This window comes from Rana temporaria, chromosome 10 (assembly GCF_905171775.1).
Source record: "Rana temporaria chromosome 10, aRanTem1.1, whole genome shotgun sequence".
Lineage (NCBI taxonomy): Eukaryota > Metazoa > Chordata > Amphibia > Anura > Ranidae > Rana > Rana temporaria.
The window spans coordinates 114,913,895-114,938,793 of NC_053498.1; the positions used below are offsets into that span (position 1 = coordinate 114,913,895).

Consider the following 24,899-nt stretch of genomic DNA (forward strand, 5'->3'; position numbering starts at 1 on the left):
AATAAGCATTAACAAAGTTAATGTTTTTATCATTAACCTTACTTCTTTAACCACTTAATCCCGAGAGAGTTTTACCCCCCATCCTGACCAGGCCATTTTTTTTTTTTGCGATACGGCACTGCATTATTTTAACTGACAATTGCGCAGTCATGCAACGCTGTACCCCCACAAAATGTTGTCCTTTTGAATTAATTTCTTCATCAATTAAGGTCAATATGCATTCTGCTACATATGTTTGGTAAAAAATATCCCAACAAATGTCTATTGATTTGTTTGCGCAAAAGTTATAGCGTCTACAAACTATGGGATATTTTCATATTCTTATTTTTTTTTACTAGTAATGGTGGTGATCAGCGATTTTAAGTGGGACTAAGACATTGTGGCAGACAGATCAGACACTTGATAATTTTGACACTTTTTGGGGACCAGTGACACTATAACAGTGATCAGTGCTAAAAAATATAAACTGTCATTGTACTACTGACACTGGCAGGGAAGGGGTTAACAGCAGGGGTGATCAAAGGGTTATGTGTGTCCCTAGGGGGTGCTTTCTAACTTTGGGGTGAGTACTTTTACTGGGAAAGAAAGAGATCCGTGTTCCTGCTTAGCAGAAACACAAGATCTCACTCTTTCTCTCTTACAGAACAGTGATCTGCCTTGTTTCCATAGGCAGACTGCTGTTCTGCCTCTCTACGAATGATCGCTGTGGACATCACATCCACCGGACCTGCTGATTGGCTCCCGCTGTGTCCAATCACAGCGGGAGCATGTCACTGGCGTCACACAGACCTTGTGCATGAAATCACGTAGAGGTATGTGATTTCATGCAGCCGGGCTGCCTTGCCGCAGTATATATGCAGTTAAAGAAGAAAATATACACAATATATTGAAAAAATAAATACATATTGTTATTGTTATGAATTTTATGGCAGTTTATTGTAACGTTAGAGTGCTGCCATGGTGCTTTTTTGGGCTTAGTAACAGATTCTCTCAACCTCTCTGATGGATTCAAGTGATATTAAAGTTATCTCTTTTTTACCTAAAATTAAAAAATGATGTTATACTTGCCTGCTCAGAGCACCCCTCCACTTCTGTGGTCCCTTGCAGGCACACTTTGCTCCTTCCCTGATTGTGCCCCCACAACAAGCTGTTTATGCATACACATTCCTGAGCCAGGCAGTGTGCATCTGTGGACACACACAGCATGGCTCAGCCGCCCCTTCCCCACACTCACTGCTATTAATCTGTCTTGTGAGACTAAGGTGAGATACCAGCACTGCTGAAGACAGGAACAGCGCTGAGCCGAGACAGGACTTGTGTGGGGGGGAAGAAAAACAGTTAGTGGAAGTTTTTTTACTTTAATGCAGGTAATGCATTGAGGCAATAAACCTTTTAATTTAATAACAACTTTAAGGGCACCCTGAACTAGAGTGAGCTAATTGAAGTCACCACTGATCTCCAAAAATATGTACTGTATGTAAATAGAGATATGAGCTTGGTAATTATGCTATGATATATTTTTGTGGAATATGAGAACCATTTATGTAAAAATCAATAATTAGAACAACTGCATGTCTTGTAGAGTCAAAAACACCCATAAAGCATGTGTGCCATGCCATGATTGTTAGGGTTTTTTCTTTTCTTTTTTTTCCTTTTTTTTTATCATTGATTTAATGTCACATCAACAATATGATAACATATGTGATATCAGCATTCCCTAAATCAAACTAATTCATAGTGTCAATGACAATACAACATTATTGTAGTTAGATATTTTGACACAGTTTTGGTTAAAATTTAAAGAGGAGGTCCTGCCTGGGTGAAAAAAAATGAAATCAGCCGCTACAAACACTGTAGCTGCTGACTTTTAATATTAAGGCACTTACCTGTCCAGGGAGCTCGCAATGTTCAGATCGACTCCTGGGTGCTGCCACCGCCATTTCTGGTAAGGGAACCAGGCAGTGAAGCTTTTCGGCTTCACTCCTGGCACCCTACTGCACATGCTCGAAGCGCGCTGCTTTTTCTAATTGGCCCGGCAGCGGGGGAAGGATGCAAAACTTCCAGGAGATCGGGCCGTGGCAGCCGGGGGGGGGGGGGCATATAAGTGAGAGTCCTACTTTTGGGTGGAACTCCATTTTAAGCTTACAACACTAGATTGCTATTTATCTATTTATTTGAAAACATTAAAAAGCAACACCACCTAAAACATATTTTGAAGTGGGTCTTTGCTGCTGTCACAGTCCTACAAGAAAATGGCTAATGCAAAGTTAATTTCAACACTGGAAGAAGAATTGGCATCAGTGGGCCTGGAGAAGGTTGGTGACAAGCTTTCAATACAAAATAAAATAAATAAATGCAGCTGTACATTTAACACTGTGCAAACAATGGTTGATTAGAACTTGCTTACATAGTAAATTTACATTTACTTTGTGAGGATCCGATTGACTGAATGTCTGAGTGGATTATTAGTTATTGGCTCCTCTATGTTGTCAAACTTGGCATTCCATTTCTCAGTCAGAAGTTGTTAACACCTTTTTTATGAATATACTGTAGATGCTTTTATTAATAGATTGCCACCATAAAAGCCTGGGCCAGATGTCATGCAGCACACACATAAAAGTACCATTGCATTTATAGGGTTTATGATTTTTTAAATAGGTTTGTTCAGCATCCATAATTCATGCTACTCACCATGACTTTTACTAGGCTCTCTGAATTATTGAAATAGCCATTTTTCCTTATATTCTGTTCTTATGTTCGGTGTTGTTTTATCCACAAATAGATAACAATTTATTTTATGCAACTGATTTTAAGAAAATAAATTTATATTTCCTTTTGACATTCCAACTAGTTGATATAAAGTTGCCCAATATATTTACTGTGGCCATCCCATGATCCTGCACCTATTGGGTAACTACAAGTTTTAGGCACCAGCTGCATAAACAGCCCTTCTGTACAAGGCCTTAGTAATTCCACACCGGATCTAAATTGCATTGCATGACTTAATTCGAGATACTTGACTGTAGTCATGACAGTGATCTGTTGCAAGGAATTATATTTTAAATAGTTGTAGCCTTTTTTAAGGAGCAGCAACATAATGAACAAAGTACAGAAACAACCTGTCAAAAATGACCATTGGTCTCATGGGTCAAATTGTCAATACTAAGAACTATTCACATTTGTCTGCATCTATTGGACAGCTTCAGCTGCTCAGTATCTGTAGCCTGTTCATGCCCTGTCAAAGCCTTGGAACTAATAGAGATAGTTCTTGGAGTTAAAGGGGCTGTAAAGTTTTTTTTTAAGTAACAAACATGTCATACTTACCTCCTCTGTGGTAGGGTTTTGCACAAAAGGAGCCCTGATGCTCCTTTTCTGGGGTCCCCCAGCAAGGCTCCTGGCTCCTCTTCTTGAGTGCCCACACGGAGACCCGCATTCCCTGCGGGCATTCGTGCAGGTGCGCTCCCGAGTCCTGCTGCTGTGTCCATTGACACAGATAGCAGGACTCGGCAACACCCCCTGGCAGCTGTGTCAGTGACTTTGCCAATGCTCCTGCTGCTATCAATTCCGCCAATGAGGACCCGAGACATCACCTGGAGCCGCTGTGCTCATCCCTGTTCCTGGAACGATTGTTTTCAGGTAAGTAAAAGGGGGGCTGCTGCACTACAAAAGGTTTTTCATCTTAATGCATGAATGCATTAAGGTGAAAAACCTTGAGGGTTTACAACCCCTTTAAAGCACAGGTGTCAAACACAAGGCCTGCAGGCCGAATCCGACCCTCCAGGCCATTTCATGTGGTCCTCACTCCAGCCCTCCTCTGGTCCTCCTCTAGACCCCTACTTTCTGCTTTCAAGCATTGCATCCAGCTTCTTCCCAGCAGCAACATAAGGAAAGGTGGGGGACTCAACTTCTGATGATGGAGTGGCTCTTGACATCTAATGTAAGGGGAGGGGATGCGCTGGACATCTAATCTTACAGATACAACCGTCCCTTTTGAGGACAATCATAATACTGATGCGGCCCATGATGAAATTTGGTTTGACACCCCTTTAAAGTGTATTTACTGATGTACTGAAGTCGATCCATTGACTGACTTCAGTAAAACCAGCTTGTCAGATTTCATTGCATGTTTCGCGGGACAACACTTGAGTCAGGATTTTTTTTTTAATTGCTCGTATTGTGAAACGCTCGTTAACTGTGTTACTCACAATCTGAGGTTCCACTGTAGTTGTTTTTTTTCCCCTCTATTTTCACCTGGTGATGTGGCTAGTAACAAACCTCCTGTACTAGAGTTCCCCCTCTCTGGATGAAGCGCAATTTTGAATGAATGAATGACTTGTATAGCGCAACTCATGCGAACTGAATCGCCCCTGGGCGCTTTTTCCAGCCAGAGTCTGCTTGGCTGGTGCGGTCATTTTACCCCGTAGGATCGTGACACGCTTGAGTTTTTTGTCAAAGAATTTTGACAACGGCATTGTCAGTCTGGGGGAGAGGGAGTTTTGGATTACCAGTTTACAAGAATAAATAAAAGCTGATCATTGTAAGCATCCCCCTCACTGATAAATACCGGTAGTTTGTCTCATCCAACTAATCTGCTGCATTTGTGATAAAGTTTGTTCTGTTGAAAAACAGCAAACCTTTTGACCATATCACCAGGTGAAAATAAAGTAAAGAAAGCCCAAAAAAAAGAACCAATGCAGCCATCACATCTAAGAATTGGTAATCTAAATAGCGCAGCTGAATAGCACTGTTTGCTTTTGGGTTTAATACTGTTTAATGTAAAAAAAGGGGGGTAATACCACACTAACAGAATAAAGTGAGCTAAAATACAGCTGCAAAAAAAAAAAACATCTAAATATCTCTGACAATCAAGTAAAACATCAAAAAATAAGTTGCGCTAAATAAACAGGTGACATCAAGATTAATAAATAACTTGATTAGTGACATAAAACCACATTCAATAATATATTGAGTCCATGTGGAGTTCAGCAAACTGATAGAAAAAGAAACAAAAGAGTCCAAATGAATAAATAGAGGTCCAGAGTTCATTCACCTTCACCAAAGATTAGCAGAGGGGGACGAGGAGATGTGCAGGAGTCCCAATTGGAAAAGACAGTTTCACTCCTGGGCCCCAGGAAGACGTCATGTATGACGAAACATGTAGGGCAGTGCCACAACGTGCTGACGACATTACGTTTTTATGCCCCACGTGATCCCGCTACACAGGTGTTTGTATTTTAAATGCTTGACGGCTTCCCCCTTTGCTATTCTTTGGTGACGGTGGATGAATTCTGGACCTCTATTCATTCATTTGGACTCTTTTGTTTCTTTTTCCATCAGTTTGTTGAACTCCATATGGACTAATATATTATTGAATGTGGTTGTCTGTCACTAATCAAGTTTTTTATTAATCTTGATGTCACCTGTTTATTTAGCACAACATTTTTATTGATGTTTTAATACTGTTTAAACCATATGCTCTGCTATCCAAAAACTGAAGTGTACGACTATACATACACTTTAAAACTTTGACACTTGAGATTTACTAAGTTACAAATCTAGAGCATCCTTTCTCAACCAGTGTGCCACCAGAGGTCCTCAGATGTGCCGCAAGATCATGAGAGAAAAGGAAGGGTTGTCAGATGAGCCCAATCTCCTGACCCCTTCTGAACTGTACATCGTCACTGTAAAGGAGCTCTGTCAGCCTCAAAAGTGAAAGTAAAGGGAGGGGGAGTGTGCTGTGCTCTCTGTTTTCCACTACAGTGCAGGAGAATTTTGTTTTATTTAGCTGTTACTGAAGGCCACTCATAACTGTAGTTAGAGAACTTTTACAACTTGCAGTAGTAATAGGGTTTTAAACAAATTTTCCTAGAAATATTATTAGGGAAATTAGTACAAAAAATTCTCAGTTTTTTCGTCGGCTTGAGAAAATGTTCAAAAGTACCCTGTTCATTTTTTCCAAAAGAAAACCTCATATAATGTTATAAATTAATTTGTTAGAGAAAAATGTTCCAACCTGTTCCTTTCAAAACTTCCTATCACTTTGGTCGAAAATGAATGTCGATTTGACCCCACTAATGATTCGAAAATTGAATGTCCATTCTTAAAATGAAAAATTCTGTATGGGCAGCTTAACACTGTAACCTATGCCTAAGCTGCTCTTACTGGAGGTGCCACTAGGACCTTAAATCTGTCCTATGCAGAAGATGGACATTGCACTTGGAAACATTTGTTGTCATGTCACAGGGACAGGATGGCTCAATTTTGGGGATCTAAGGGCAACCCCACACAAAATCCAGCTGTGACAAAAAAATAAAAAAATGGGATGATTTCAGTCTCTTTCAAACAGATTTTGACTGCAAAAATAAACAAACAGATAAATATAACCTACGATTAGCAGTTTTTCTTGATATCATGAAATGACCTAATATATTCATAGTAGGTGCTTTTGGTTTGTTTAGTAGTTATTGCAACAGAAAGCCAGTTCAAAGTTTTTAAAATTGCCTAGGAAATGTTTGTGATAATATTACAGGGCTAATATGACAGAGTGGATTTAGATCCATCACCAATGATAGACTAACCAAAGTACAAATCTGCTTGGGTAGCGGCACAATGGGAGAAGTGGACTCTGTCATTGGCAATTAACTGCCAACAGCAAAATTACAACTACAACGTGACCCTGAGGCCTCGTACACACAACCAGACATGTCCGATGAAAACGGTCCACGGACCGTTTTCATCGGACATGTCTGCTGGGATCATTTGGTCTGATGTGTGTACACATCATCAGACCAAATTCCCCGCGGACAGAATACGCGGTGACGTGGCGGCAACATGGTGGCGACGATGACGCGGCGACGTGCGCGCACCAGGAAGTTCAATGCTTCCACGCATGCGTCGAATCACTTTGACGCATGCGTGGGATTTCGGGCCAGCGGACATGTCTGATGAGTCGTACTGACCATCGGACATGTCCGACTGGCAGGTTTCCACCGGACAAGTTTCTTAGCATGCTAAGAAACTTTTGTCTGCTGGAAACCTGTCCGCTAGGCCGGAAAACTGTCCGGTAGGCCCTACACACGGTCGGACATGTCCGCGGAAACTGGTCCGACGGACCAGTTTCAGCGGACATGTTCGGTCGTGTGTACAAGGCCTGAGAGTTCAATAGCTTAATTTTCATGTGAAGTTTCAGAAGTCAGTTGATTTTGATTGTAACCTGCCTTCCATATAGATGTATAACTTTGCAGAGAAAGATGTTTAATAACGTAACACTTCAACATTGTATATTATATATTTTACATTTTATATTTTATATTGTTTATTTGTCAGCATACATTGTTACAGTTAGCACCCCATTTATGTAAAGAGCAAAACATTTTTTTATTTTTTTATTCATTATTTATTTATACCTAACTAAACTTGCACCAACCCAGCTTGTTTCATCCCATGTTAGACATTAACCTTTAATCTCGAAATAACAGCTACTTTCATGTAGTCATATTCTATTCTAACAAAACCTCATGTAATGTAATTAAGAGGTGATCATGTAACATTTTAAATAATTTATTCTAGTTTGAAGTTTGAAATGATAGAGACGTGTAAGTGGTCTTTCTGTTGGAACTCTATAAAGAAATGTGTATAGGTTGAGTATTTGGCTACAGCGCCTGGCCATATGCTGCCTATCTTATTATTGGAACCATTATGCATAGATTAATAACTACAACATTGAGAGTCAAAATGCAGGCAGTGACATGGCTATTGTAGCGTGTTGGTTCCTTAACATATCAAATGTTGTGATCAAAAGACAAGAAAGGGAAAATAAACTAAAGATGTATTTGATATGATAGGCTGATACATGTTTGATTGTTTAGGAGTTTGTACTGTACTATTGCTATGGCACTGCAATACAAAGTAGTTCAGCTGACTAGTAGCCTTGGCACTCCCACTCTGAGCTTGACTTCTGGTTTACAGGGGATTATGGATGTTAACACAAAGAGACTTCAGTTACTGGAATGCATGACTTGAGTAAAGGGTATTTGTATATTTGCCTTTAGTTCTGCTTTTTGCCTAGATTGGTGGCAACTGTCTTTTGAAGCAAATCAGATGCTTTATTGCCACGACAGTCCAAAAAATTCAATACACTGAGTCAGAACTAGAACAGGTATACAGATTGGAGGTTCTAACCTCACTTGCTGCATGCATGGACAGGGTCAGTGATTCATAAAAAAAAACTGAAGCTAAAGATATCAGAAAATGAACATGTTTAGAGTGTTGACAGCTATGGCAACTTACATGTATTTCTTTCAGTACAGTGTTCCTTTAAAAGTGACTTTTTATGAGTTGTCTCCCGCAAAGTAACTTCAAAAATGGTATTTAAATTTAGAATGCCATTTTATATATATATATATATGGAAAAGTATAGGCTCTATTATTAGTCTCCTGCTAAGATGACCTAATTTCCAAGCCTTTTTAATACAAGTCCTAGTTTCATTAGCACATCCTGAAGATCGAAGGCTTGACACAGAAAATTATTCATGAATAGCAGAATCAGAAAAAATTACTTTACTTTGAGGTTGAGGGACTTTAAAAATGATTTGGACATTTGGTAGGGGTAAAGTCGTTGCCAACATTAACAATGCATGAACTTATTTTCATAAGCAATAAAATAATCCCTTGCAGAAATAAAACCATGTAATAGTTAAAGCAGTAATAAACCCAACAACAAAAAAAGGTTATTATGTTGCAAAGCTTACCAGTTCTTACAGTAGATGTAGTGGCTGCATTGATTTTTTTTTTATTAGTCTTTTTTCCTATTTTTTTTTTCTGGTGATTCAGCCAGTAAGTCTGATAATTTTCAACATCCCTTAACAGACAATGCTGTCCAGAAAAAGTGGTTGCGACCAACCATTAAACACTGACAGAGAATCTTACAATGCTTAGCTTTTATTTGTTTATGTAAAACTTTTATCCTAACAGGAAAAAAAAATGTTACTGTAATTGCTTAAAGCATTTGTTAAAATGGATCCTGCTCCTTTAAAGCATGTTATATGACACAGTGCTTGTCCTGTGTCATTCAGTCCGCTGTAACACCTAAAGACCTGGCTGATCCTGACAGTTTCTGCCCTCCCTCTGTAAACTGACCACAGTGTATCGTGGCTGCTGAGCCCTAACACTGTGGTCAGTTTATGTGCCTCCGCCATCTGCATCTCTTCTCTATATTTCCTCTTTTATCCTGTGTCCTTCTCCCCATTCCCTCCTCCTGCTTCTTGCATAACACTAACCTGTATACACAATCAGCACTGCCTCCTTTTGTAGTGTTCCCCTGTGTATGATTTATAAAAATAAATGCTGCAAATACTTAATTTCAGAGCCGGGATCGTGATCACGTGACCATCTGGCTCTCTCCTCCTCTCCTCCTTCCCTCCTGACTGATGTCAGCGGGGGAATCTCTGCCCCTCTGCATCTGTCAGAGGAGGAAAGGAGAAAGTCAGCTGGTCATGTGATCGCAATCTCGGCTCTGAAATGAGGTAATTTCAGCATTTATTTTTATAAATTACAGACAGAGGGGCACACTACAATAGTAGACAGTGCTAATGTTGCATACATGTAATGCCATGTACACACGATTGGTCAATCCGATGAGAACGGTCTGATGGATTTTTCCATCAGTTAACCGATGAAGCTGACTGATGATCAGTCGTGCCTACACACCATCAGTAAAAAAAAAACGATTGTATCAGAACACGGTGACGTAAAACACAACGACGTGCTGAAAAAAATGAAGTTCAGTGCTTCCAAGCATGCGTCGACTTGATTCTGAGCATGCATGGATTTTTAACCGATGGACGTGCCTACAAACGATCGTTTTTTTTTCTATCAGTTAGGTATCCATCGGTTAAATTTAAAACAAGTTTCACATTTTTTAACCGATGGATAAATAACCGATGGGGCCTACACACGATCGGTTTGGTCTGATGAAAACGGTCCATCAGACCGTTCTCATCGGATTGACCGATCGTGTGTACGCGGCATGAGAGTGGCTTAACAACCACTTTAAATAGTGTAGGCTGCAATCTGGCTTTAATTTGTTAGAAAAATCTATTTAAATCTGTTGTGCATCTACTACCATCACCCCAGATTGACAATGTTGCTGTCCAAAGGTGTCTCCTTTGTGCCACCATCCAGAGTGAAGTCAGCCTAAGACAGGACCTGTGTGTTACTGGTTGGATCCCCAGGTGAAAATAAAGCTTAAGGATTACATTATACAATTTTGGATACATTTTGAGATGGATGGATGTCAAGAGCTGGGATTCCAGGATGATTCCAGGATGGATTAGCATACAACCAAGATGATCTGCAATAGACACAGTGAGGAGGGGAGACAAAGGAGGAACGCATAGTGTAGTATTTAAAAGTTAGAGCTTTTAACAAAGGTTAAAACTGCTTACAACAAGACAGGAGTAAGCCGGCATAATACATTCAAACACATGCAACCCCCCCGGGAGTTATGACATCACTGCTGTAGCTCCCACTGGCGCGTTTCGTTCAAAAAAACATCATCAAGGGGTAAAGGAGTATACTTGCACTACAGTTGAAGGTAAAGCTAAAGGAAATTGAAAAATAAATATGTATAATGTATGGCACACTTAAGCCTAACCTGCAGCCAGCACATTTATGTATTAGTAAACTGTTAACATATTTTGGGATTGATTTACTAATACTGGGGAGTGGAAAATCCAGTGCAGCGCTGCATAGAAACAAATCAGCTTTGAGTTTTTTTGTTTTTTTTTGTCTAAAGTTTAATTGAACAAGCTTAAGTTAGAAGTTAGGGAACTAATATTCTCAAAGCGGAGGTCAGCAATAGATGCTCACCATACTTTTCTCATATTAAAGTCACTTTAAAAAGAGAAGCAGATAATCCTTTCACTGACCATTAGCTAGATTCAGAAAGAGTTAAGCCGGTGTATCAGTAGATTCACCGTCGTAACTCTGAATCTAAGCCGTCATACATTTAAGTGTACTCTCAAATTGAGATACACTTAAATCTAGCTAAGATACGACGGCCTGCGCCGTTGTATCTTAGATGTCTAGTTCCGCCGGCCGCTAGGGGCGTGAACGCTGATTTACGCCTAGAATGCGTAAATCAGCGAGATACGCCTATTCATGAACGTACGTTTGCCTGTCCCAGTAAAGATACGCCGTTTACGTAAGGCGTTTTCAGGCGTAAAGTTAGTCGAACAAAAAGCTGGCCTAGCCAATGTTAAGTATGGACGTCGTTTCCATGTCGAATTTTGAAAATTTTACGTCGTTTGCGTAAGTCGTCCGTGAATGGGGCTGGACGTAATTTACGTTCACGTCGAAACCAATAAGTCCTTGCGGCGTACTTTGGAGCAATGTACACTGGCATATGTCCACGGACGGCGCATGCGCCGTTCGTTAAAAAAGTCAATCACGTCGGGTCATGGTTTATTTACATAAAACACGCCCACCTCTTCACAATTTGAATTAGGCGTGCTTACGCCGGCTCATTTACGATACGCCGCCGTAACTTAAGAGGCAAGTGCTTTGTGAATACAGCACTTGCCTCTCTGACTTACGACGGCATAGCGTAAATACGATATGCTACGCTGGCTCAAAAATATGCTGCCCTACGTGAATCCAGCTACATGTGTCCCTCCAAAACTTCAGCCAATCCAAATGATGACTGAACGTCTCTCATAGGGAATGTCTACCATTGTATAACTACCCTTAATTTTTGAGCTTCATACTGCTGAATTATTTTTATTATTTTTAGAAATGCCTGGTATCCATACCATACTAACTGCAGTGACCTTCTTCAGACATTTCTTATTTGCACCTAAAGTCTCAAATTACAGAATTGTAACAAAACAAGTGGAGCGCTAAGTATTCTGTACTATTTCTCCAGGTAGAGGAGATTTAGCTCTCACTTTGATACACAGAATGCATTTCTTTTTCCTTTCCATTACATAAATTAAATAATCATCATCGTTATCGTAATACATTTTCACGTGCAAAGGTTGTTACAACAAAAGTGTTAATAATAAGGTGCGGGACCTTCAATCACATTTTGCAGCAGGATTTAGAGGATTTAGGATATGAGTGTTAGTTGCAATTAATGTAATGGTATCCACACTTGCTGTAGTTTTGATAGATAGATAGATGTGGTCAAAGATGTCTCATATAATCTGAATATGGCTATGATTCACTGCAGGCAGAGGGATCGTTTTGTTGTAAGCCAGACTCTGTAACTTGGGAAATGTGGGTGTAATTTCTGTTTATCTAAATAGCACTTAACCACTTAAGGACTGGAAGATTTTCCCCTTTAATGACCAGGCCATCTTTTGCGATATGGCACTGCGTGACTTTAACTGACAATTGCGCGGTCGTGCTATGATGTTTCCAAACAAAATCAACATCATTCTTTTCCAACAAATAAAGCTTTCCTTTGGTGGTATTTGATCACCCCTGCGGATTTCATTTTTTGTGCTATAAACAAACAAAAAAAAAAAACACAATTTTGAAAATAAAACAATTTGTTTTATTTGTTGCTATAAACCCCCCCCCCAAAAAAAAAAGTCTTCATCAGTTAGGCCAATATGTATTCTTCTACATATTTTTTGAAAATTGATATATTGGTTTGCGCAAAAGTTATAGCGTCTACAAAATAGGGGATACATTTATGTAATTTTTATTATTATTATTTGTTTTACTAGTAATGGCGGCGATTGGCGATGTTTAGTGGGACTGTGACATTGCGGCGGACAAATCAGACAATTTTGACACTTTTTTGGGACCACTGACATTTATACAGCGATCAGTTCTATAACAATGCACTGGTTACTGTATAAATGACACTGGCAGGGAAGGGGTTAACATAAGTGGTGAGCAGGGGGTTAAATGTGTTCCCTGGGAGGTGTTTCTAACTGTGGGGAGAGTGTACTGACTGGAGGAGGAGAGAGATCGCTGTTCCTGATCACTAGGAACAGACGATCCCTCTCTACTCCCCTGTCAGAATGGGGATCTGTCTACATTGACTGGCTCTCTGTGGAGCAATCGCGGGTGGCCGGCAGACATCGCGGCCACCGGACAACCGCATCGGCTCCCCCGCCATGCAGCAGGCGCGAGTGCTATACCTCTTAAAAGAGCCAACGTACAGCTACAGCAATTCTCTGGATCGAGCCGACCTGCTGCAGTATAATGACGGCGGTTGGTTGGCAAGTGGTTAAAGTGCCCATAGACAACCCAAGAAATACAACGGATGCCCTTTGTTTTGATTTTGATCACTATTTATGAATTGAGCCATTTCTAAATTCATATAAGGTAATAACAAGAGACCATTGGAACTTAAAGATGCAAAGCATTGCCCGGGGATTTTAACCATTTTGTTGGAAAATTGCCCTCTGTGTGAATATGATAATTTTTTGTGCAATAGGACTCCCTATTAAACTTGGCTTCCATTGGGTCTGACTTCAGCTAGGTCCTTAAAATCAAGAGATATATTTCAAGATGTGCAATGTCTTCCTTCCCATATAGAGAGAAGTCTACTTATCCAAAGGCATCCTAAGGCTTTGTGTGAGCTAAAGATCAAATAGAAATGTTATGTACTGAATGTGTAAAAAGCCATCACAGGTCAGACTGCCTAAGTTTCATTATGCTAAAATGCTAAATGATTATTTTTGACTATTGGAGAAAATACAGTACATGTAGGTATATTGGGCCAGATTCACAAAAGAGATACGACGGCGTATCTCCTGATACGCCGTCGTATCTCTGAGATACGATTGTCATATCTATGCGCCTGATTCATAGAATCAGGTTACGCATACATGCCCTAAGATCCGACAGGTGTAAGTGACTTACACTGTCGGATCTTAGGCTGCAATTCTAGGCCGGCCGCTAGGTGGCGATTCCATTGCGGTCGGTGTAGAATATGCAAATGACTAGTTACGCCGATTCACGAACGTCCGCTTTGCTCATCGCTCTAAATTTACGTTGTTTCTGTAGAGATACGCCGCGTAAAACTAAAGCTGCCCTCTAGGTGGTCTAGCCAATGTTAAGTATGGACGTCGTTCCCGCGTCGAAATTTGAAATTTCACATCGTTTGCGTAAGTCGTCCGTGAATGGCGCTATGCACGTTGGGGAATTTTAGGGACAGAGCATATGCAGTACATTCGGCGCGGGAACGTGCCTAATTTAAATGGTCCCCGCCCCATTTGAATTAGGCGGGCTTGCGCCGGGCGGATTTACGCTACGCCGCCGCAAGTTTACAGGCAAGTGCTTTGTGAATCAGGCACTTACGCTGTAAACTTGCGGCGGTGTAACGTAAATGGGATATGTTACGCCGCCGCAGCGAAGCCAGATTCTATGTGAATCTGGCCCATTGTTCATAACCACCAGTTAAATTCAAGTCCACAAATGCTATTCTGGTTTAGAGAAGAGATAGAGGGACTCAAGTTGCTGTGGTCAACAAAGATATATTGGCTTCCTCCATTACACATATTGTCAAGCCTACTGTTGGACACGATATATAGTTTTAAAATTAAATGAAATAAAAAAAAGTTGTCATCTGTCACAGCCCTTTTCTAAACAACAGTAGAGCCCAAGCAATGAACTACCATGGATGCTATAGACTCCACTATTTTTAATTTCAGCTTAAGGAAGTCAGACACAAAACACAAGGGATTTTGCTTTTCTGTTTCATTGGAGACATTTTGTAATTGAAAAAAGTGCTAATGCAGTGTGTAGTGCACCACTGTAATGAGCCTTCAGCAAGATTTTGTCAAAATTACCTGCTGTAAGGACAGGAAAGGCTTAAAGGAAACAGAACATATGACTGTCAATTACTCCCCAATTTAGGAGCCCATAAAAATGTAATTTGCAATCACTTTCTATTTCAGAATGGTTACAGCACATTAGTCTGAGATATAATTAGATTAGATTGCCAAACTGTTTACAGTCATTTGCCTGTTGATAGCACCTTTATGGTGCAAGTACGCTGTAATTGAAGTAGGTTACAGAGAAGAAAAAGGCTGACCAGGCGTAAGCACATTTTACCTTCTTTGTCTTAATTAGGCAGGACATCGATCATATGGGCCTTTGTGGCCCTAAGCTTTTATGGACTGCAGTAATGAACTATATAAAGTCTAGTTGGGCTGTAAAAGTAGATATTGCCCCACATGACATTAGAACATAATGATTATGTGTTACAACAAGCAAATACTGTTCAGATGAGTGTCTCTAGATTTTTACCTAGCTATGTTTATTTCTATATACAGTACACCAACTGTTTGTTTCTTTGGAAGCCACATAACAGCTGGTTTACATATCAATTCAATATGCCACCTTTCTTTTTCATGTACAGTGACCTGAAAAAGTATTCATAACTCTTGAAATATTCCACATTTTGTCATGTTACAACCAAAAACGTAAATGTATGTTATTGTTTTTTTTTGTGATAGACCAACACAAAGTGGCACATAATTGTGCAGTGGAAGAAAAAATGATAAATTGTTTTCAATTTTTTTTTTTTACAAATAGATATCTACAAAGTGTGGTGTGCATTTGTATTTAGCCCTCTTTACCCTGATACCCCTAACTAAAATCTTAATCTAGTGGTACCAATTGCCTTCAGAAGTCACCTACTTGATAAATAGAGTCCACCTGTGTATAATTTAATCTCAGTATAAATTCAGCTCCTGTGTGAAGCCCTTAGTGGACAAACAGCATCATGAAGGCCAAGGAACACACCAGACAGGTCAGTGATAAAGTTGTGGAGACGTTTAAAGCAGAGTTAGGTTATAAACTAATATCCCAAGCTTTGAACTTCTCACGGAGCACTTTTTAATCCATCATGGGAAAATGCAAAGAGTATGGCACAAGACTGAGACTGGGGTGGAAGTTCACCTTCCAGAGGGACAAAGACCCTAAACATACAGCCAGAGCTACAATGGAATGGGTTAGATCAAAGCATTTTCATGTGTTAAAATGGCCCAGTCAAAGTCCAGACCTAAATCCAAGTGAGAATCTGTGGCAAGACTTAAAAATTGCTGTTTACAGATGCTTTCCATCCAATCTGACAGAGATTGAGCTATTTTGCAAGAAAGAATGGGCAAAAATTTTACTCTCTAGATGTGCAAAGCTGGTAGAGACGTCCCCAAAAGTCTTGCAGCTGTAATTGCAGCAAAAGGTGGTTCTACAAAGTATTGACTCGGGGGGCTGAATACAAATGTACACCACACTTTTCACATTTTTATTTGTAAAAGAAAATTTAAATCCATTTATAATTTTCCTCCCACTTCACAATTATATGCCACTTTGTGTTGGTCTATCACATACAATCCCAATAAAATACATTTATGTTTTTGGTTGTAACATGACACAATGTGGAACATTTGAAGGGGTGTAAATACTTTTTTCAAGGCACTATAAGTTTAGCAAACTCTTCATACATTTTCCAAGCCACGACTATACTCTTTCAAAATGCATTAAAATAACAAAATCTCGTGTCAGTCAGTTAAATGTACTCCACTACCACTTCCAGACGTGTGTGTATATATCTATATATATATATATATATATATATCTATATATATCTATATATATATATATATATATATATATATATATATATATATACATATATACATATAAATACACACACACACACACTGTATTGCCATTATTGGGACACCTGCCCCAAATTAACTTTAATGGCATCCCAGTCTTAGTCTGTAGGGTTTAATATTGAGTTGGCCCACCCTTTGCAGCTATAACAGCTTCAACTCTTCTGGGAAGGCTGTCCACAAGGTTTAGGCGTGTTTTTAAGATGCAGCAGGGAATGAGAGGAAATCAATTCCCATTTTAGAGAGTTCACACAAGAACAGGTGCCCCCATTCCTCACCTCCTGCTTAGAACACTACCTACAATTTATGAAAACGTAAAGTATATCTAAATCCAAAAACAAAAATGTAATATATTGCGGTTTACCAATCCTTACATGTGATGGCTGCATTCATTTTTTTCCTTTTTTTTTCACCTGCTGATCTGGCCAGTCGCACCCTTTTTGTCTTATGGTAGCTACACTTTAGGGAGGACTTACTGAGCAACTCCTGGACCACATCATTTTTAAACTGTGTAAAGGGCAGTGTTAGATACACTAGCAAATGTATATTGACTTTACTAACAAATAAAGCTGAACGCCAGCTAACACTTTTTAAATGTTTAAAGCACATATTTTTTTTCTTTTGGAAAAAAGGAATTACATAAAGCTGACCATTGTAAGCATCTCTGTCAGTGTGAAACAATTTAAGAACAGGCTTACTGGTCATATCACCAGGTAAAAATAAAGGAAAGTGCATTTGTCAATAACCTTAATAGTCTGTATTCCCCTATCCAGTTAGAATGTCTACCCACTTTCACTCCACTTCCAAGATACTTATTTGGTGGATCTCTTGGTTAGGTATCTATGTTTGGCCAGATACTTAGTTTTTCAATATCTTACGAATGTTTTCTGACTTTAAGTAATGCTGTGAGTCTGTTTATTACTGTTCTTTTTTTCGGCTCTGTGAAAGCTTTGTTATATGTTGTGATGCCTTCACTGACATAAATCGCTTGTCCATGACATTCTTTTTTTCTACTTTTGTATGAAAAACCTTAATAAATATATTTATAAAAAACGGAAAAAAAAAGACAATGAATGCAGCCACCACATTTATTGTCTGTTATGCTGAAATATAATATTTTTGCTATTGGGTTTGGATATGTTTAGAGGGCTAAATAAGTCTTGCAGAACAATTATGAAGTGTATCTTAGGCCTCCTAAAATATTTTTATGGTAAGTCCACTTATATTGTAATGATAAGTATCTGGATTTATGATGAGGTAACCACATTTGACACCATGATTACCGTGTTTATCGGCTATAACATGCACTTTTTTCTCCCCCTAAAATCAGGGGAAAATCGCGTGTGCGTGTTATACGCCGATCCATGCTGTCTGAGTGAAGAGGTGAGAGCGCAGCTGAATTACATAGAGCCGTGATCTCCTTCCTGTGTATCCGTCACTCCGTCACGCACAGCCACGCCTCCTGGCTCTGCATTGGACCACTGTACTGTCTATCATCTGAGCAGGGGCAGGAGGCGTGGCTGTGAGTGACGGAGCGCCGGGTACACAGGAAGGAGATCGCGGCTCTATGTAATTCAGTGGCGCTCGCTCCCCCTCTTCCCTCGGAGACAGCAGGGATGATCTGATGAAAGGTAAGACTGCAGATGGGCACTGAACAGGCAGGGCATTTTGGTAAATGTATAGGCTGCAGATGGGCACTAATCAGGCTGCAGTGAGGAGCAATGTTGCAGATGGGCACAGATCAGGCTGCACTAAAGCTGCAGATGGACACAGATCTGGCTGCATTGAGGCTGCAGATGGGCACAGATCAGGCTGCATTGAGACTGCAGATGGGCACAGATCAGGCTGCATTGATGCTCAGATACATGCTTCAAAGTGGTTTATTAAAAAAAACTTTTTTTCTGAAACTTCCCTCTTAAATTGGGGTGTGTGTTATACGCTGGCGCGTGTTATACGCCGATAAATACGGTACTTCCCTTTCCTAAAATGTTAGCACTGGCTTTTCTAAGGCTGCTTTGTATTTATTGTTACAGAGCATTTAGGTGCATCTTCAGCAATGTGGGATGATGCTCTTATCACACTATTGGATATTAGTATGGTGCAGATTCAGTTTTAAGGTGGAGCTTAGCAATGGTGTTGATCCTTAGGTCTGGGTGAAAACAGGTGGCTTTGGGTCTACATTCTATTAGGCTGATAGGTACTCTTCCAAAAAAATGCAACCTACAAAAGTAGGACTATACTAGTCATTTGAAATCGTAGGTTAAATGTTGAATATGTTTAGGTAGTTGTTTAAGCTGAAAGAATCAACAACCCCATGCATCAACAGCCATTAAAATATAGTATTGGACCGAAAGCAAAACATGTGCACAATGTGCATTGACAAGTCCACCTCCTAAAATTCAGAGACTGACTGTAGTCTTGGGTACATCAACTTTTGGGTTTATCAAATACAATATTTTCCATCGTAGCAGTTTTAACTCTAAGTGAGGATGCTTTAGGTATGCTAACACGCTTCTTCTCCTTGCAGACTTTTGATGGACGAATAGTGGTACAGGGACATATCAGGATGTCCTCTCTCACTCTTAAGGACATCCAGTACACCGATGCCGGCGAGTATTTTTGCATTGCTAGTAACACCATTGGACAAGACACACAAGCCATGTACTTTGAAGTTCAGTGTAAGTTTTTCATTTTAATTAATGTATATTAATGAGAATTTGTACTCCTAAAATATATGCACAAATTATTTCTTTGCCGAGCCAAGAAATAACTCTTCTCAACTCTTCCCTACACATAAACAACTCTATAGCATTTGCCAGTTACTGAACAATTAAACGTATCCATTTACTATGTTTAACTCTTTTTACATGTATAAACTGCAAAGTAAATTCTTCTTGAGTATACACATGAACATCTCTATAGTGTTTGCCAAGTACTGAACAATACTAAATGTATCCATCTTTTGTGTTTTACTTTTTTTGTGCATTTATCATGCCATATTCCTATCTTGCCTTTGCATACACTTAGGCCTCGTACACACGGCCGAGGAACTCGACGTGCCAAACACATCGAGTTCCTCGGCCAGTTCAGCCCTGAAGCCGCCGAGGAGCTCGGCGGGACGAGAGCTCCCATAGAACAACGAGGAAATAGAGAACATGTTCTCTATTTCCTCGCCGAGCTCCTCGTCGGCTTCCTCGGCCGAAAGTGTATACACGACCAGTTTCCTCGGCAGAATTCAGCCAGAAACTCGGTCGGAAGCTGAATTCTGTCGAGGAAACTGGTCGTGTGTACGGGGCCTAACAGTACAAAGTCAGATAAAAATCACGATGGGGATAATTGTGCATATAAAAACAATGTGCCTGTCTATAAGTACATTTAGTTAGTGTTTATCTCTTATATAATGGGTCCTTTTTGTAACCTCTTCTATTTAAAGATGTAGACCCCCTGTTGCTATTCTTCAGCTCTTTGGAACTTAGACGCTTACTCAAGAAGGAAAATATTATTTTTGCCAGCTTCCAGTAGTCAAATAGGTTGGCACAAATGTGGAAGAGTTGGTTTGTAAAGGGATTTTATTATAAGTAGTCTTATGTTTTTTTGTCTCCAGTCTATGACTTTCTCCTGAAGCATGTCCCCAGTATCTAACAATTGCTGTAGCAGGTCTGCAGTCTCTGGCCATTTATTGTAGCATGTCTATAGTCTTTTCTCATCTCCTATCATATGTCTGGAGTCTTTAACATCTTTCTATAGCATTACATTCAATTAATATTGTAAGTGGCCCTTTGGTGATGTCAGACGCCCCCCATATCAAGAAAGTTGATCACCACTATAGTAGACAGAGATGAACATGGGGTGCATTTTTTCCCAGTGTAAAGCTGCCTGTATAAAAGCACAAGGAAACACATTTACTAGGTATTCCCATAAAAAACTACCAAGCAACATTGAGTCCAGCAATACAAGGGTCTAAAAATAAAATGCTGTATGTTCTGCTAACCCAAATTCTGCTACAAATTGGCATCTGGATCCTTTGACTATTTCTGTTTTTTCCTGTAGACCTTTTCGGTGACCTTGACTCTGGTTTAAAGGTCATTAAAACTCTGCACATGTTAAGAAAAGCTCAGAATGTAATTCCTTGATGATTCCATTGTTTCTAGGGAAATTGCTTCATCATGTTGTACCAGAAATATATTATTTGCCATACCAGAGTTGAGGAGAGTGTGGAGATGCTTGGGTTATCATGTTAGTGTTTTTTTCTGCTAGATTTTCATCCAAATGAGAGGCTAGTTAATAGTTTTTTAGTGTGTGTAGTGGCATTCTTTCATTCTATGCAACATATTCTTTTATTGGGATCATTCAGCATCAAGTAAATAGACAGTAATTGCTGTGCTAACAAAATGTTGCCCATGGCCACAAGAAGGATGAGTAATGTGTTTCCAACTGGCTGTTGACAGAAAGCGTGTGCAGGTTTTGGCTCAAAGCCCCTTGTGAGTCAGAAGATTAAAAAAATGAAAAATTCCAACAGAATGCATTGTAATGTTTAATTGGGTGATTGTACAGCTGGAAAAGTCCATACCTAATAGCAAACAGTCTATAATTGCAGACTGTCCCATTAGAAAACAATGTTAACATCTGTTTGAAATTAGACCTGTGCTTACAATGACTGTACAAGCTCAGCTTTTCTTTATATAATTTTATTTTCTGAACTTTGATGCTATATGTCATCAGCAACAACTTCACAAAACACCACGGACTCCTTTCTGTGTAATGATTTATCATTTGAGAAAATACATTAGCATATATCACTTTGACATATAAGTATAGTCATTTAGTTTATTTTTGTTGAAGTAAACACACAGCCAGGTGGTTTATATGTTTCTATATTCATTTAACCTTCATCCAATTTGTTTCTGTTATAACATTGCACGTGTAATATGTGCTCCTGGGATGGTTATCTTTTCTCACTGAGAGGCATATTTACAATGGTCCTGGCTAAAGCATATACATGCCATGTGCCAAATTAGCTAGCAACTTTCACCTCACTTTGGTTGTATGTGGAACAAGCCAAAGTCGCACCTGGTTTCTCCTTCAAGTATAACTAAAGACAAAACTTTTTCTTTAGTTTTGGATAGAGTGAAGAGGGATTAGAACATCTGTCAATTTGTATTGCTGTCTGTGCCCCCACTAGATAGATTTACCCTCTCTATTTGTCCTATTTGCTATTAATATTGAAAGTGAAAGTAAAGAAAAATCCTACATTTTGAATTGTCATTAGAAAAATAATAGAGGGGAAATATTTCAATGGGTACACTGGTGGCCTTGCAGTCCCAAATGGATTCCCTTATGCACTTCAGCCCCAAACCATTTTGCTGGTCGTGCGACGTGGCTCCCAAACAAAATTGACGTCCTTTTTTTCCCACAAATAGAGCTTTCTTTTGGGAGTATTTGATCACCTACGTTATAAATAAAAATAGAGCGTCAATCTTAAAAAAAATGTAATATTTTTTACTTTTTGCTATAATAAATAACCCCAAAAAATATATATATAAAAAATAAATTTCCTCAGTTTAGGCCGATATGTATTCTTCGACATACTTTTGGTAAAAAAAATTGCAATAAGTTTATTGATCGGTTTTCGCAAAAGTTATAGCGTCTACAAAATAGGAGATAGTTTTATGGAATTTTTATTAATAATAATTGTTTTACTAGTAATAGTGGAGATCAGCGATTTTTATCATGACTGCGATTTTATGGCAAACGCATCGGACACTTTTGACACATTTTTGGGACCATTGTAATTTCTACAGCGAACAGTGCTATAAAATGCACTGTTTACTGTGAAAATGACACTGGCAGTGAAGTGGTTAACTACTAGGTGGCGCTGTAGGGGTTAAGTGTGCCCTAGTGAGTGATTTTTACTGTAGAGGGGATGGGCTCCGATTACAGGAAGCGGTGATCACTGTCATTGTCACTAGGCAGAGCAGGGTGATGCTTGTTTACATCAGCATCTCCCTGTTCTTTCTCATCGCTAGGCAATCGTGGGATCCCCATGGCGATCGAGTCCGCGGGACCCGTGGTCGGGCTCACGGAGCTTGCACGATCTTAAAGTGGACGTATATATACGTCCTACTGCCTGTCCGTGCCATGCTGCCAAGTATATAGTCGTGCGCTGATTGGCAAGCAGTTAATTTGCAGGTATTTCCTCTTACTTCCTGTTTTGGCTTTGGAACAGGAAGGGAAGGTAAATCTCCCCAATGGGACACCAATGGCAAAAAAACAGCAGGTGTTATAATCCTCCCTTACTTTATATAAAATTTAAAAAAATATAGTTCTACTTTAAAAGAGAAGTTTGGGGAAAATGGGTCACAGGAGCGGAGAACAAACTGCACTCCTGTGATTCACAGGAGAACAGCCAAACAAGCTTTGGCTGTACTTCTCCTTTAATCCCAAGTCTATGTTTTTTTAAAACAAGGTAAACATGCTGAGGGTTATTATTTTAAGTACTGTATACAAACAAAAAAGTAAGGATGATGAATGGAAAGTGCCTAATAAACAGTTAAACTACATTGACTGAAGAGTCTACAAAAACAGTAAATGTTCACAGTGATTGGGGGAATAGGGGGATGTGCAGAGTAAATTGTGAATTTATGTTTAATAGGAAAGGCAACAAAAAAAGGTTTAATGTGCAGTCACTGTGGGTTGTGCATTAAATGTATCCAATTCCCAGGAGCTAAGAGAAGAGACTAGGACATCTAAGTGAAAGAGGTGAACAAGCAAAAAGTAAACAGAAATATAAAACGAGGAGAGGGGGGGGGGGGCAGGACACAAGGAGCCTATCCCTACTCCCTGACCATGGACCGCATCCTGGGATTAAGGCAGCGTCCTGCTAAAAGCTTGGATGGCCAAGTGTCTATCTGTAGGCTTGTGAAAAAAGCAGTGTTTTCAAGCCTTTACGGAAGGCCATCAAGGAGGAGGATGCTCGGAGCTGATGAGGGAGCTGGTTCCAAAGAGAATTCCCCAGTGTTTGGAGCTGGCGGCCACCCTTTGAAGCTGAGTGACTAGGTTGAATAATCGCTAACAGGGTGTCAGTTGAACGAAGCTCTCTGGGTGGACAGTAGTGTTGTGTCATGTTCGATAAGTACATCGGGCCTAGTTGCCAATAGGCCCGAAACACCAGACAGAGAGCACATGGAGCCAGGTCCCCTTGTTGGCATACAGACTTTGTGGTCAGGTATAGCCCAGAATATGTCAAGCCCACAGATAACTCTGCAAACAACCCACATCTTGAGAACTCTGCAAAATATGCACCAAAGACAAGGCTGCTCCTAGTTGGAAAAAGAAAGTGTGTGCACTTTATTGTGTGTGTGTGTGTGTGTGTGAACTCACCACACAAAGCACATATCATATCCAGAACACACATTCGGACTTCAAACAAACTTCTCTGTGGATTTTTGTTCGAAGGGCGTTGGCCATGAACTTGGTATGCATACACATGGCAGCAAACTTTCCCAAAATCACATCGTTTTTCAGCTCTTTTCCGCCACCCTTTGGTCAACTTCTGTATTGTTGTCTGATCTTTTACATTGGTTCTAGGCATGAGTGTTTGTACTTTGAACTTAAGTCCGATTGATTTCTGTACACACAGCAGGACTTTGCACCATAGGACTTTTGTTGCCAGAAAGTTTGTCTGTTTGCAGAGCGAACTTTTGTCCGATGAAAACCGAAAAAGTTTGTCCGATGGATTGTACACACGGTCGGATTTTTTGAAAAACCTGCTCATTTTGAAGTTTGTTGTCAAAAAGTCAGATTGTGTGTATGGACCTTAATACACCCAGCTCCCCTTTCTCTCCACACACAGATACAGTAGCATTTTTCTCTTTGTAGCACACATCTAGTTAAACATAAGGAATCAACTTAGCTCTGTAGTTATTTTAATGACATCAATCAGCCTCTAAACCTAATCTAGTCTTGTGGTAGAAAGAAAATTATTTAATCTGTCTGCAGTCCCATATTTATCACTCGTACAGTTGACAGGACCCGGCATCTGGACATATTCATTGGGCATATGTTATTGCAAAATTAACTTATTCCTTTTTGTCTTAGGAAATTTGATTTATATTCCTTTGGTGATGCTGACATCAAAATCCTTATCAGCAATAAACCTCTATGTAAAATAATTTGTCTGATTTTGTGAAAGTAACTCATGGTTCTAATTACTGCAGAAGGAGCTAGCTAAATTTCCTAATGTTTTTTTATAACTGCCTG

General features: G+C 39.7%; 1 protein-coding gene across 9 annotated transcripts in view; it reads left to right on the forward strand.

Annotated features, from left to right (window-relative positions):
- Positions 1 to 24,899, forward strand: part of NCAM1 (neural cell adhesion molecule 1) — a 392,974-nt gene that overhangs the window by 287,946 nt on the left and 80,129 nt on the right. For all 9 annotated transcript variants that reach the window (XM_040326003.1, XM_040326004.1, XM_040326005.1 and 6 more), the window contains one exon: positions 19,168 to 19,318. In XM_040326003.1, coding sequence (XP_040181937.1) covers positions 19,168 to 19,318 — 151 coding nt within the window. The remainder of the gene's footprint in view (positions 1 to 19,167; positions 19,319 to 24,899) is intronic.